The following is a 14,432-nucleotide window of genomic DNA, read 5'->3' on the forward strand; positions in this document are numbered from 1 at the left end:
TTGTTGTCTGTGTGGTTTATCTTTTGATGTAATACTTAAATCTTCTGTATTATGTGCATTGTTTGAGTTCTAGTTGGCGCCACGGATGGCTGCCTCGGTGCTGCTCTGCCAAGCAGCCTTCGTTTTTAGTCTTACATGTATAATATGTCTAATATGTCGAGTCTATCGTACAGTTGCAGTGTGCAGTATGAACTCATACGTGTAATGTTTGTAATGTATGCTACGTTTTCCCCCCTTCTTATGCTATGTAGTCCGCGTTCATGTTGCTGCTTGGCAATGCATTGTACCACAAAGAATTCCTAGTGTACGTGAGTACACCTGGCCAATAAAGCTGATTCTGATTCTGATCAGATGTGCAAAGAATAACTATTCGCTAGGACCAAAATGTAGCTCGATTTTTTTTGATCCCTTAAACTAAAAATTAAGATGTTAATAATATTATAACTTCCATTCAGTCTGTGAACTATATAAAGAAATATATATGAACAAGTGTAAATGAAACGCCCTTCCTTGAATCACTGTTAGGTTGTCCACCGTAGGGCATTTACTGTAGGTAACTGGTGTTTGCCTATTGATTATAAATGACACCTAAATATTGAATTAATCAGGCAGCAGGAAGATTAATAAGTCTTCAACAAGCAATAAGGGGAAGATTTACTAAATCTTCGGAGTTGTAGCCCATAACAGCCAATCAGGTTCCAGTATTCATGTTTTTGAGTGCGCTTGACAAATGACAGCTAGAATTTGGTTGCTTTTTAGATATTTTAGTAAATCTACACCTAAATAAGGATGCAGTTGGGGATATTTAGGTTTATTGGTTTACACAACCATAGCACATTCTTGGCAACCCTCCCAGAGGGCTGGGAAGAGGCCCAAAATTTATGAGGGATCTCCTGGGCTCCCGACAAGAGTTGCCCAGTCTGCTGCAATGGCCCAATCCCAGAAGTGGGTGGCCTGGAGGTTGGATGATGCGATTCTCATGGAATTACGTCATGGTAGTACTGCCCCTGGATGTAAAATGCCACGAATGGTGGCTTTAAACAGGAGTGGCTCGATCTATTGGATAAATGTGTTCTGCTTACTAGTTCGAGGGTGACTCCATTTATGAACACACATTTTTGCACCAAATGAAGCCTGATTAAATATCGCATTGGGTTATGTAAGGTATAATGTTGCTCCCTACTGAAAATTATTAGGATGTTACATGTCATGACTAAAATGACACAAGGCCGGGGATCTAATTGGCAGCTTCTAATATCCATAACCATTTACAGTAAGGTGGTGTTTCAATCATTACAACCAACATAAGTGATAAAATCAGACCTCCCCAATCATAAGTGATGACATCAGAACTGACTGTTGTACAGATATTACGAGTGTGGTTGAATAATTAAGGTAACAAGACTTTTCACGTGTGTAATGTTCTTAATTTCGTTTTAAATTCCTGTCAGGCAAGAGCAGGTTCCTCTCACGGCCATTAGACTGCGCCTCATATCAATCATACTGTCCCAATATCAGTTGTAAGATGGCGGGGCTGGCGGAAACATGGTCAAGCATTGAGGTCAGCAGATCAAATTTAATGCCAAGTTATCGAGGTGTACAGTGATAATGTCATAACATGGAAATAAGATTGGTCATCTTAAATGTCTGTCCTGCCGTTATCAAAGACCGTGCACCAAACCCGTCTCCGTGACATGACGTTATCACCGTACACCATGATACACTGGCAATGAATGCCAGCTGCTGATGTGACCTTTAGATGCAGATATCTGATCACACTGCACACCTCAATGTGTGACCATGTGTCCACCAGCCCCGCCATCTTACAGCTGATGTGGGGACAGTATGACTGATATGAGGCGCAGTCTAATGGCCGTGAGGGGAAGCAGCGGCTCTGGTCTGGTGGGGAAATAGAATGAAATAAAAAACATTAAATGCAGGAAAAAATGGCAAATCAAGAGTGCATGGATGACAATAAGCCATACATCATTTTGCTAACGGTGACCACAAAACCATCCAAATCTTCTATTATTTGAACAATACATTTAAAAAATTAGGAAAAGAGGAGAGTACTACAGAGCTGGGGGGTTACTGCTGCCCTTCGGACAACCCCAATAAACCAGTCACATGATCAGTCATCATGTCCGCCTGGGAAATACAGAGGCTTAAAGCAGCAACCTGTCAGCATAGACGGAAACAGTATTGTGTTTAAAAGTACCATGATGTTAGTCAGTGAGTGACATAATTGAGGCATGAAGGCAACATGACATGCTGTAACTTGTAGTTACACTAAGGGAGAAAAGCCACTGGCTGCCTCAGCCTGTATTCAGCCCATTGCTATGTGCAGTTGGCAGGGACATCTTGTAGGCAGAGCTACGTACGGGCACTTTGTATAAATCCGGGTACACAACCAGCAGACTATGAGCCGGATGTAATAAAGTGCGAGACGACGGGAGCTCCACAATTCCGTCCGAACTTGTACATTTTTTTAAAGCAGCACACATTTACCAGGCAAAACCAGGTTGGTTTTGCCTTGTAATTGATTGCCGATTTAAAAAAGCGACCAGTTCGGACGGAATCATGGAGCTCTGGACGTCTTGTACTGCGTTACATCCGGCCCTATAGCTGTTATAGAGGGGCTTATTTATTTTTATTTTTAAATCAATCAAATTGTGATTTATTTATTTTTTAACTTTTTCTATGACCTGGGCGAATATAAGTGTATGTACTTTGATAACCCAAACCTGGTGCATTTACTACTGGTGCAGAGCTGGATGCCTCCAACTCAGAATACGGGCGTACATATACGGTGTGTTAACGTAATGTGCCCCTTTTTTAACAGAAAAAAAATATGCGTGTAATTGCAGCTGCCTCGTCATGCTTGGTAAGAGCTTAGAGAGGGAAGGAGACACTTTTTCCTGTATCATTTATAAATAGGGTCAGAGATGGAGGAGACAAAACAGATGACAGAATCTGGATCCATGGAAAGATGGCTGTATTCTGCAAGCACACCGAACACCGGCCAGGATTCAGGGCACCGCGAACAACATGAGGTAGATTTCTGTGTGTGGCAAAAAGCGATGCGTAATTAAAAGGGGATATCTTTAACCACTTGCCAACTGGCCTCAAAAAAAAGAAGTTGTCTGTAAGCGAGTTTTTAAGTTTCCTCCTGAGTCTCCACCATCTTTGGAGCTGGGCCACTACTGACAGTTGGAAAGTCACATGAAAGGGGCGCGATTCGTATTACTGCACTACATTCAAAGCCAATTCTAAGTAGTTGGAATGACAGGTAACCTGGTGATGAAATGAGGACATCACTAGGAATTTTCTGTGTAGCAGAGACCTCGAATGCAGTGTTAGCAGGGAAGGAAATGTTGAGGAGGCACTCACGCCCCTACTGGTGGTTCTCTGAAGGGCTGTCTTAACAGCAGTGTTGGCCCCTGGGCACAGCAATGCACTGGGGTCCCTACTCATCCTCCAACGGTAGGGGTGCGGGTGCTATAAGTGGCAGCTTGGACGTCCTTTGGGTGGTAGGGGGTGTTCTATCTTCCACTCAACATGTAGAACCTGGAGGAATAATTTCTGCTAATTACTCCTTTACTGTACAGATGGAGTGGGAGGGAGAACACTAAACTGTAGAAAGAGGCATTGGGCTGAATGAAGGGGCCCAGGTACATGACTTCCAGCGTGGTATGGGGTGTTTAATATGTAGGGGAGGTGTCGATAGTGGAGTGGGCTTAATATTCATAATTTTCTGGTGAGAGGTCCGATTGCTTGACTGCAGATATCTCAGGTTCCTGGAAATAGATTTCTTAGATTTGAATGAGATAAGGAGGTACTGAGGACCTGGGGATCAGAGTTCAGGAGCCAGAGCAATCCAACAATGAAAATAAAAAACTGTATATTAGGAGTGTGGAGCTGGAGCAGGCACTAGCTGCTGGAAGGCTGATATTTCTGGTTCTGAGAATAGTAGAGACAAGCTGTCAGTAGTCACCAAAAGGGGAGAGTCACAGCTTTTGGAGTATATCCTCAGAAAAACTCTAAGTCAGACAGAACCCAAGATATCTTGCTTGGAATAGCAATCAACAGGCTTAGATGGGGACCACTGCTTTGAAGTCGAATATCTCCAGTTCCCTAGGGCCGCTTTTCAAAAATCTGCTACCCCTGGAAAGAGGGGACCCTCAGCTATTATCCCAGGTCCCTTATACTCCTGTGGCCCTTGAGCAAGTGCCCATTGAGCCCATACGAAAATATGGCCCTGGTTCTCTGCAGGCTTTAACTGTTAACTGTTCAGCAGAGCTGCACGTCTCCTTCGGGGTACTCTAGTTGATTAGTAATCATGTGTGCCTCTCACATGTGATCATCGCGACACTCTACTGTCTATATAATTATGGTGGCACTGTACTGGCTGATATGTAATCATGGTGACACCTCTACTGGCTGATATATACAATATACTCATGGTGGTACCTCTACTGGCTGATAAATAATCATGGTGGTACCTCTACTGGCTGATATATAATCATGGTGGTACCTCTACTGGCTGATATATAATCATGGTGGTACCTCTACTGGCTGATATAAAATGATGGTACCTATACTGGCTGATATATAATCATAGTGAAACCTCTACTGACTGATATATAATCATGGTGGCACCTCTCATGACTGATATATAATCATGCTGACACCTCTAATGGTTGATATATAATCATGCTGACACCTCTAATGGTTGATATATAATCATGGTAGTACCTTTACTGGCTGATATATAATCATGGTGACACCTCTACTGGCTGATATATACTCATGGAGGTAGCTTTACTGACATTTATATAATCATGAATGTACCTTTACTGGTTGATATATAATCATGATGGTACCTTTACTGGCTGATATGTAATCACATGAGCACATCTGCTGGCTGGTATATAATCATGGTGACACCTCTACTGGTTGATATATAATCACAGTGGTACCTTTACTTGCTGATATATAATCATAGTGACACCTCTCATGGCTGATATATAATCATGGTGGCACCTCTACTGACTAATATATAATCACAGTGAGACCTCTACTGACTGATATATAATCATGGTGGCACCTCTCATGACTGATATATAATCATGGTGGCACCGCTAATGGTTGATATATAATCATGGTAGTACCTTTACTGGCTGATATATAATCATGGTGACACCTCTACAGGCTGATATATAATCATGGTGACACCTCTACTGGCTGATATATAATCATGAAGGTAGCTTTACTGACATTTATATAATCATGGATGTACCTTTACTGGCTGATATAAAATCACAATGGTACCTTTACTGGCTGATATGTAATCATGGTGGCACTTCTACTGGCTGATACATAATAAACATGAGCACATCTGCTGACTGGTATATAATCATGGTGACACCTCTACTGGTTGATATATAATCATGGTGGTACCTTTACTTGCTGATATATAATCATAGTGACAGCTCTCATGACTGATATATAATCATGGTGGCACCTGTACTGGCTGATATATAATCATCGTGGCACCACTCATGAGTGATATATAATCATGGTGGTACCTGTACTGGCTGATATATAATCATGGTGGTACCTGTACTGGCTGATATATAATCATGGTGGCACCTGTAATGGCTGATATATAATCATGGTGGCACCTGTAATGGCTGATATATAATCATGGTGGCACCTCTACTGGCTGATGTGTACTCATGGTGGCACCTCTACTGCCTGATATATAATCATGGAGGTAGCTTTACTGACATTTATATAATCATGGATGTACCTTTACTGGCTGATATATAATCATGGTGGCACCAGGACTGGCTGATATATAATCATGGTGGCACTTGTACTGGCTGATATATAATCATGGTGGCACTTGTACTGGCTGATATATAATCATGGTGGCACTTGTACTGGCTGATATATAATCATGGTGGCACCTGTACTGGCTGATATATAATCATGGTGGCACCTATACTGGCTGGTATATAATCATGGTGGCACTTGTACTGGCTGATATATAATCATGGTGGCACTTGTACTGGCTGATATATAATCATGGTGGCACTTCTACTGGCTGATATATGCTCATGATGGCACCTGTACTGGCTGATATATAAACACGGTGGCACCTGTACTGGCTGATATAAAATCATGGTAGCATCTGTAATGGCTGATCTTTAACCACGGTGGTTGCAAAAATCGCTCTTCTACGTGAATATCGGCAATTAGTATTTGATCATAGAAGGCAATTATATTTCATAGGTGTGCATGTAGCCTCAATTATCTGTTCACAATAACATGATGATCTTTTTGGACAGCTGCAAAAGTCGTATTTCATAACTGCAAAGCACTGTCACAATGACTGACCAAAAAAAAAAAGCTTCTAACACACACACACACACACACACACACACACACACACACACACACACACACACACACACTAAGATAACCAATAGATGATGGCGGTTAAAGGTCTGATTTATGTCCGTTGTGTGGATGAACCTTGCAATGTTTGACCATTGGTAGCTATGAGCAACTAAAGGCGATTCTTACGCAATTACCATCTGCACCTGCGGCAGAATGGATGATCAGAGGGTGTGTGGTGGGCTTGTAAGCAGGGTTGCCGGCTATGCAAGTCTACACACAGGTTCGTCTGACGGATCTCTTGGACCAAGGACAGAGCAGATGCAAATGTATGGGTGGACAGATGCAGCCAAATCTCATTAAGGACGGCAAGTCTCATTTATTCCTGCGCAGGCGATGTGCCTGACCTAAGAGTATAGAAACAGATACACGCACATACTTTCAGTTTCCAATGTCGTTTTGTACAAAACTTCATCAGATTTTTTTTTAAAAAGATGCCAACTGTTAGCATAACAGATCCAAGTGCTGCACACGAAGCCACAGCATTGGCTCCCCACCGCTACCAGCAGGCACAAGAACGATGCCCGTTTCATCCACGCTGCTGGAAAAATGGGCCTGACACGCCCCCAATTCAAAAACGCAGCCCATCACCACCTCGTCCCCCAAACGGCTGCAATCGTCGTCTCATCCACATATCTGCACATGCGCAGTGGAAATCCTGCACATTCGTGGAACCCAAAACATCTGAGATGTACATAAACACCACATTTACGTACATTTCCGAATCAGGCCGAATGCATGGACAAAAGACACATCGCAGGATACAACACTGTTGTGCTGTAATGGAGAACGTCTTCCCATGTGTTTTTCATCAGTCCAAATCAGTAAAATCTCATTAGAAAACACCGTGCCTCAGGCCTTGTTTGTATTCCTCTAACTGCAAACTATGAACATACTGCACTGTCCGAACAACCAGAGCAAACTGGCATCCAAAGCTCTTGCAGCTAACCGGAGAAGAAAGCAAGCCCGAACCGGAGGAAAACAAACACACAAGTGGTTAAGTAGTTGGGGGTGGGAGTAATGTTAAGTAAAACTTATATTATGGGGGTGATTTAATTGTGGGTGAAGGCTGGAAAGTGTCGGCAGATCAGTTGCCTCTTGCAACCGGTATCCGTTCACATGGTCGACCATGTTAGGGTCGACAGTCATTAGGTCGACCACTATTGGTCGACATTGACATGGTCGACATGGACACATGGTCGACACATTAAAATGGTCGCCACATGAAAGGTCGACACATGAAAAGGTCGACATGAGTTTTTTAACTTTTTTTTCTTTTGGGGAACTTTTCCATACTTTACGATCCACATGGACTACGATTGGAACGGTAAAGTGTGCTGAGCGAAGCGGTAGCGGAGCGAAGGCACCATGCCCGAAGCATGGCGAGCGAAGCGAGCCATGCGAGGGGACGCGGTGCACTAATTGGGGTTCCCAGTCACTTTACGCAAAAAACGACACCAAAAAAAAGTTAAAAAACTCATGTCGACCTTTTCATATGACGACCTTTCATGTGTCGACCATTTTCATGTGTCGACCATGTGTCCATGTTGACCATGTCAATGTCGACCAATAGTGGTCGACCTAATGACTGTCGACCATAACATGGTCGACCATTCATACCGGAACCCTTGCAACCTCCATCATGAGGAATTATGCCTCACACCCCATATTGGAGCGCAGGAGCACCGGCGATGTTGGGGTAGTATATTCTTTACGATACGCACAGATGAACAATGCAGCCATGCATTGTGGAGAACCGAATACAAGTTATTTGAGATAGCCTGTTGCTGAAAGTTAGTAATCACACTGGTGACATCTAGTGGTTACTCTCGGTGTTGTAAGGAGATTTTTTACATTACACCCTTTTGACTCTATTTAATGCAAAAAACATAAAGGATTATTCCATAACGTACTCACCTAGATATAGCTGCTTTAGAGGACACAAATGTTGCTGTATATTTTGCATAGAATACATATTAAAATTGCACCAGCTTTCCTAAGCCATTAATTATTGTCAAATGGAAAATAACACAATGACAGAATGAAATACAGGACAATTTTCTTTACCTCAGACAATTTTTGTCCACACTACACGGAAGTCTCCATGTTTAGTTGTATCAGGAGACATACATTGTTTATCTGCAGGGACCACCAATATTCCACCGTAGTACAGACGGAGATGAACTGATGAAAATATAGGTTTTTATTTTAGGTAAAGAATAGTTTTATAGACACAATCCTGGGCTTCATTTGGTGATGATGCAAATAAGTTTTTTTTTTTATATATTCTTTTTTTAAAATAACCATCAGTTTCCAGATGCACACCTCATACATTAGTTGTCTGGTAATCTTCAAGGAGTACCTTTCGCCTAGGCCCAGAGGAGGCAGCCATTTTGTGTGCTGAGCCGTGTTCAGCCAATCAATGCGCTAGAAACTGCTAGTGACAACACTAAGGCATGAGGTGCGAACAGCCTCACTGATGTCACCAGTTCCTGGTGTGTGGCGTATGCAATACTAATTATGCCTGCAAAATGGCTGCCTGCGCTGTATGTAGGCGACTTGGACTCTTTACAGGAACTAGTTATGTACTGCTTTAAGCCTCTGTCTGTAAGTTCAATGGGTTACAGTATAGTGACGATTCAAGATCCCGTCTCTGTTATAAAAAAAAATCATAAATCAAACCCATTGGTGTGGACGTGTTAGATCTAAAAGGGTAACATAACCGTGTAGGTGTTTTTGTAGGCACACAATGCATTCTCATGTCAGATCCGCACCACCACAGTTGTCCTCATTCATCAACTCTCCCACTTTAGAAATACCCAGACCCCATTATATTATCTCCTTGCAGGGACGCCTGCTGCAAATCCACAAGCTGCTTGTTTGATTTTCCCTCGCCGGCGTAAACCAATCGTTGCACCGTGGCCGTTGTGAGCGAAGGACAGAGAGCCTCAGTGAGCAAGAGACTGTGCACCATCGGGAATACCGTGATAATCCGCAACGTTGTAGAAGACAGAAAGGACGAGGCCTGGCTTCGGCGAGGAGCGTGCCGCTTACATTTACCGTGAAAGAACTCCTTGGTGTCATCATCGCTTCCCAGGAAGTAGGTTCAAGTCGACCAGGCCCACATCACTCCCACCCTCGAAGATGGACCTGCCAGACATGACTCCTCAGTGGGAGATGCCTACAGCCAAGCGGTGTAACTCCATAGTGTAGTGTGTAGTTATACATTATCCTGTCCATCTCCCCGCTCCCAACATCCTGCCCTTCATAACAAGAAAGGGTTGGTGGCATTCATGGCTTGTGCAGCTGAGGGCGGGATGGACGAGCTGTGGTGGGGAAGGGTGGCCGGCTTGTTCATGTTTATTCCCAGTCCCGTTGTTGGTACAGCAGGCAACGTTGAGACTCCGAGTAATGGGGGTGGCACGGAGACCTCACTAGCAGTGGCTGGCAACGTGTTAAAGGACGGACTGACTCCCATCATAGGGCTGGAACGCAGCTGGTTGAGCGTGAGAGCTTGGGGCTGATTGACCTGGAAGGGGTTGACGACGGGAATGGATACTGGTGCGGGGGCTCCTAAAAAAAACAGAATAAAAAAACAATTAGCAAAGGGACGGTCCCCCAGACAGGATAGAAAGAATAAAAACCTATATCAATATCACAAATTTTTTGTATGAAGTACCCACATAAATTATACTGGTAATGGTGTAATGGTTAGCATTACTGCCTCACAGCACTGAGGTCATGGGTTCAATTTCCACCATGGCCCTAACTGTGTGGAGTTTGTATATTCTCCCCGTACTTGCGTGGGTTTCCTCTGGGTACTGCGGTTTCCTCCCACATTCCAAAAATATACTGGTAGGTTAATTGGCTCCCAACACAAATTAACCCTAGTATGAATGTGTCTGTGTACATGTGGTAGGAAATATAGAGTGTAAGCTCCACTGGCGCAGGGACTGATGTGAATGGGCAAATAGTCTCTGTAAAGTGCTGCGGAATATGTGTGAGCTATATAAATAACTGGTAATAAATACAGCAGACACTGAATTAAATGCCATTAAGGATCTTGCTCCTTGTCAAATAAAATGTAACCAAAATGGCCAAAAGAAGTTTATTTTTTTTCCACTGAAATTTCGATAAAGGCCCAGATTTATCAAGCCTCGGAGAGTGGTAAATTGCACGGTGATAAAGTACAAAACAATCATCTCCTGTCATGTTTCAAACATAGCCTGCGACATGGAATTTAGGAGCTGATTGGTTGGTACTTTACCACCGTGCTAGTTATCACTCTCCAAGGCTTGATAAATGGGGGCCATAGAGACTGAACATTTTTTTTTTTGTTACTTTTTAATAAACCTCGCATAGAAATGTTTTGTAGCTTCATTATTTATACAGTGCCAAAAACAGTATTCAGCCTGCAGGTTATGAAACAAAATCTGGACAATGATAATAGATATTTGTTTTGACTCTGTTTTGATAATTATCGCTGTCTAGATTTTAACACTTAGCGGGGAATCCAATTAGCAGCAGAGTTTACGCAGCAGAATCAGTGGGACAGTTGGCACTAACCCCTGGTTTTACTTTGATCTATTGTATGGGCCGATTTTTTTTACTTTATTTTTCGTTTTCTTTAGCACAGTGATGGGTTTCATCCTTGTTTTTTAAGCTTGGCCCATAGCTAATATTATCATTCTCAATTTTATTTTCATAAAACTTCAGCTATAAGGGCTGATTATAACTGGAGTTACAGGAGGGATGATTCTGGGGAAGGGGACCGTGTCACCTATGCACTAGTACCCCATAAAGCGGACAGCAATGTCTGCACATTCAGGCGCACAAACGTACACAAGGGAAGGAGTTTGTAGCTGCATCTGCAGCTGCAACTAAGAATCAGACCATTTTTTTTATTTAGTTATTAATGTTAACAGTAGTCTTGAATTAAATGATGACATTTACACCTTAGATTTCGTTAGAGCTTTACACATTTATTTATAAAGTAATATTTAACACCTGTCATTCTCTAGTCAGTCTCTCTATGCCTCCTACCACCTGGCCATCTTCTGACATGGCCACAGACATCTTCTGCCCCTGCCGCTAACATCTCCTCCCCTGACCGCTGACATCTCCTCCTCCGACCGTTGTCATCTACTGCCCTGACCACTGACATCCTCTCCCCCGACCATTGTCATCTACTGCCCTGGTCACTGACATCCTCTCCCTCGACCCTGATATCTACTGCCCCAACCACTGACATCTCCTCCCCCGAACGCTGATATCTCCTGCCCCAACCGCTGACATCTCCTCCCCCGAACGCTGATATCTCATGCCCCAACCGCTGACATCTCCTCCCCGAACGCTGATATCTCCTGCCCCAACCGCTGACATCTCCTCCCCCGAACGCTGATATCTCCTGCCCCAACCGCTGACATCTCCTCCCCCGAACGCTGATATCTCCTGCCCCAACCGCTGACATCTCCTCCCCCGAACGCTGATATCTCCTGCCCCAACCGCTGACATCTCCTCCCCCGAACGCTGATATCTCCTGCCCCAACCGCTGACATCTCCACCCCCGAACGCTGATATCTCCTGCCCCAACCGCTGACATCTCCTCCCCCGAATGCTGATATCTCCTGCCCCAACCGCTGACATCTCCTCCCCCGAACGCTGATATCTCCTGCCCCAACCGCTGACATCTCCTCCCCCGAACGATGATATCTCCTGCCCCAACCGCTGACATCTCCTCCCCCGAACGCTGATATCTCCTGCCCCAACCGCTGACATCTCCTCCCCCTAACGCTGATATCTCCTGCCCCAACCGCTGACATCTCCTACCCCGAACGATGATATCTCCTGCCCCAACCGCTGACATCTCCTCCCCCGAACGATGATATCTCCTGCCCCAACCGCTGACATCTCCTCCCCCGAACGATGATATCTCCTGCCCCAACCGCTGACATCTCCTCCCCCAAACGATGATATCTCCTGCCCCAACCACTGACATCTCCTCCCCCGAACGAGATCTCCTGCCCCAACCACTGACATCTCCTTCCCCGAATGCTGATATCTCCTGCCCCAACCGCTGACATCTCCTCCCCTGAAAGCTGATATCTCCTGCCCCAACCACTGACATCCTCTCCCACAACCCTGATATCTCCTGCCCCAACCACTGACATCTCCTCCCCGACCCTGATATCTCCTGCCCCAATCACTGACATCCCCTCCCACGACCCTGATATCTCCTGCCCCAACCACTGACATCTCCTCCCCCGAAACACTAATATCTCCTGCCAGACCACTGACATCTCCCCCCGAACACCGATATCTCCTGCCCCAACCACTGACATCTCCTCCCCCGAACACTGATATCTCCTGCCCCAACCACTGACATCTCCTCCCCCGAACACTGATATCTCCTGCCCCAACTACTGACATCTCCTCCCCCGACTGCTGACATCTCCTCCCCCGACTGCTGACTCTGTCCTTCTCCGCAAAAGTGAGGGAAAAGGGGCGTACATATGGGGCGCACTCTGTCTCCCGGTACACATCGCATAGACGGGACCGCCATTATTGATTATATCATTGATGATTCAAAGTCTCCCTGGAATTACATTTAGAAATCAGATTGCATGTTCAGAACTCCTTGTAAGCAGGGCTATCTACTGCCCCAGCAACCCATCACTGGTGGACTGACCATTGAGATGAGCCTGTGAGAGATGGACCGGAAGGGGGTGGACGGGGAACCTGGGGAAACGCTATACATCCCAAGCACCAAAACAAGATGTAAAATTATCAAATCCTTCTAACACTAAGGAATGGATCTGGAGAGCCCTGGGAAATTCCTCTGGCTGTAAGGCGAGATTGTCTTCTACTGTGAGAGGCCTCTTTATACTGCTGTGAGGAGCAGAGGTGGGGGCGGCTCACAAGGTATTTCAGGAATCCCCAATGTAAACAGGTCATTTCCGATTTCCAGGCAGACAGGAAAAACACAGGAAAAGAACTTTCTCCAGCAATAAGAGCCCCTGGCCTGGAGCCAGAGCCAATTACAGTGGCTTTGTAAAAAATGGAGTCTCTCCAGGCCAATCCAGAAGAATAGGATATCCATGGAAGTCCTGGGGGCCGGAGCGGATTTGGAGCTTCAGAACACCCCAGGCAACGTTAACTCATTCCTGTCTGCTATTCATTCCCGCTGGGTGGGGGCAGATCTACAACAAACAACACAGCGATGCATTGCTGGCACAGGCCCATAGCGATCAGCTGCAGACACTAAGGGGCCTTGTACACTGTGTTCTGCTCTACAAAGGGTCAAATCGCCCTTCTCAGTATTCACAGGCAGCATTCCTGCTCTCTATACTCCCACCGGCCACTTATCTGTGCCTCCTACAAAATTAGCAAAACACAGGCCCGGCTGGGACTGGCTAGGTCAGCGTTTATATCAGACTATCCTGTTCTAGAGCAGAGGTTCTCATCGTGACCCAGATCCCACCTGATCCAGCTTTTACACCCATGGATCCATTATTAAAGGGGCATTATCAATACGGTATACACCGTCATGTGCATATAGTTAATGTGATGTGTTGATATTATTTTGCACAAAGATTTTGTAGTCCTTGCAGTTTTTACAGACAGAGCTGTTTTATCTGTCGCAACACCCACCGAGGGGGCCAGACGCACTGGACCGCCGCATCAGATACACTCTAGGAACAGTGTATCTGACAGTTCCCTGCAATGTTTACAGGGTGTGCCCCATAGCGGTGTGCGTACTGGACCATTTTCTGCTTTCAGATCCCCAGCTCAAACGCATTTCCATACATATGAGTTTTCCGTACCAACGCTAGATATTTTTAAAGAACGGGCAGGTGTTATATACAGTGGGGGAGATATATTGAAGCTTGGAGAGAGAGAAAGTACCAACCAATCAGCTCCTAACTGCTATGTTACAGGTTACAAGTGATAAATGGAAGGTGATAACGCAC

The 14,432-nt window shown here is 44.9% G+C and overlaps 1 protein-coding gene across 6 annotated transcripts in view; it reads right to left on the reverse strand.

The window, feature by feature from the left end:
- Nucleotides 1-8,647: 8,647 nt before the first annotated feature.
- Nucleotides 8,648-14,432, reverse strand: part of EPN2 (epsin 2) — a 130,025-nt gene continuing 124,240 nt past the window's right edge. For all 6 annotated transcript variants that reach the window (XM_063934886.1, XM_063934888.1, XM_063934889.1 and 3 more), the window contains one exon: nt 8,648-10,035. In XM_063934886.1, coding sequence (XP_063790956.1) covers nt 9,728-10,035 — 308 coding nt within the window. In that variant the 3' untranslated portion in view covers nt 8,648-9,727. The remainder of the gene's footprint in view (nt 10,036-14,432) is intronic.

The sequence above is a fragment of the Pseudophryne corroboree genome, chromosome 7 (assembly GCF_028390025.1).
Source record: "Pseudophryne corroboree isolate aPseCor3 chromosome 7, aPseCor3.hap2, whole genome shotgun sequence".
In the NCBI taxonomy this organism is placed as follows: domain Eukaryota; kingdom Metazoa; phylum Chordata; class Amphibia; order Anura; family Myobatrachidae; genus Pseudophryne; species Pseudophryne corroboree.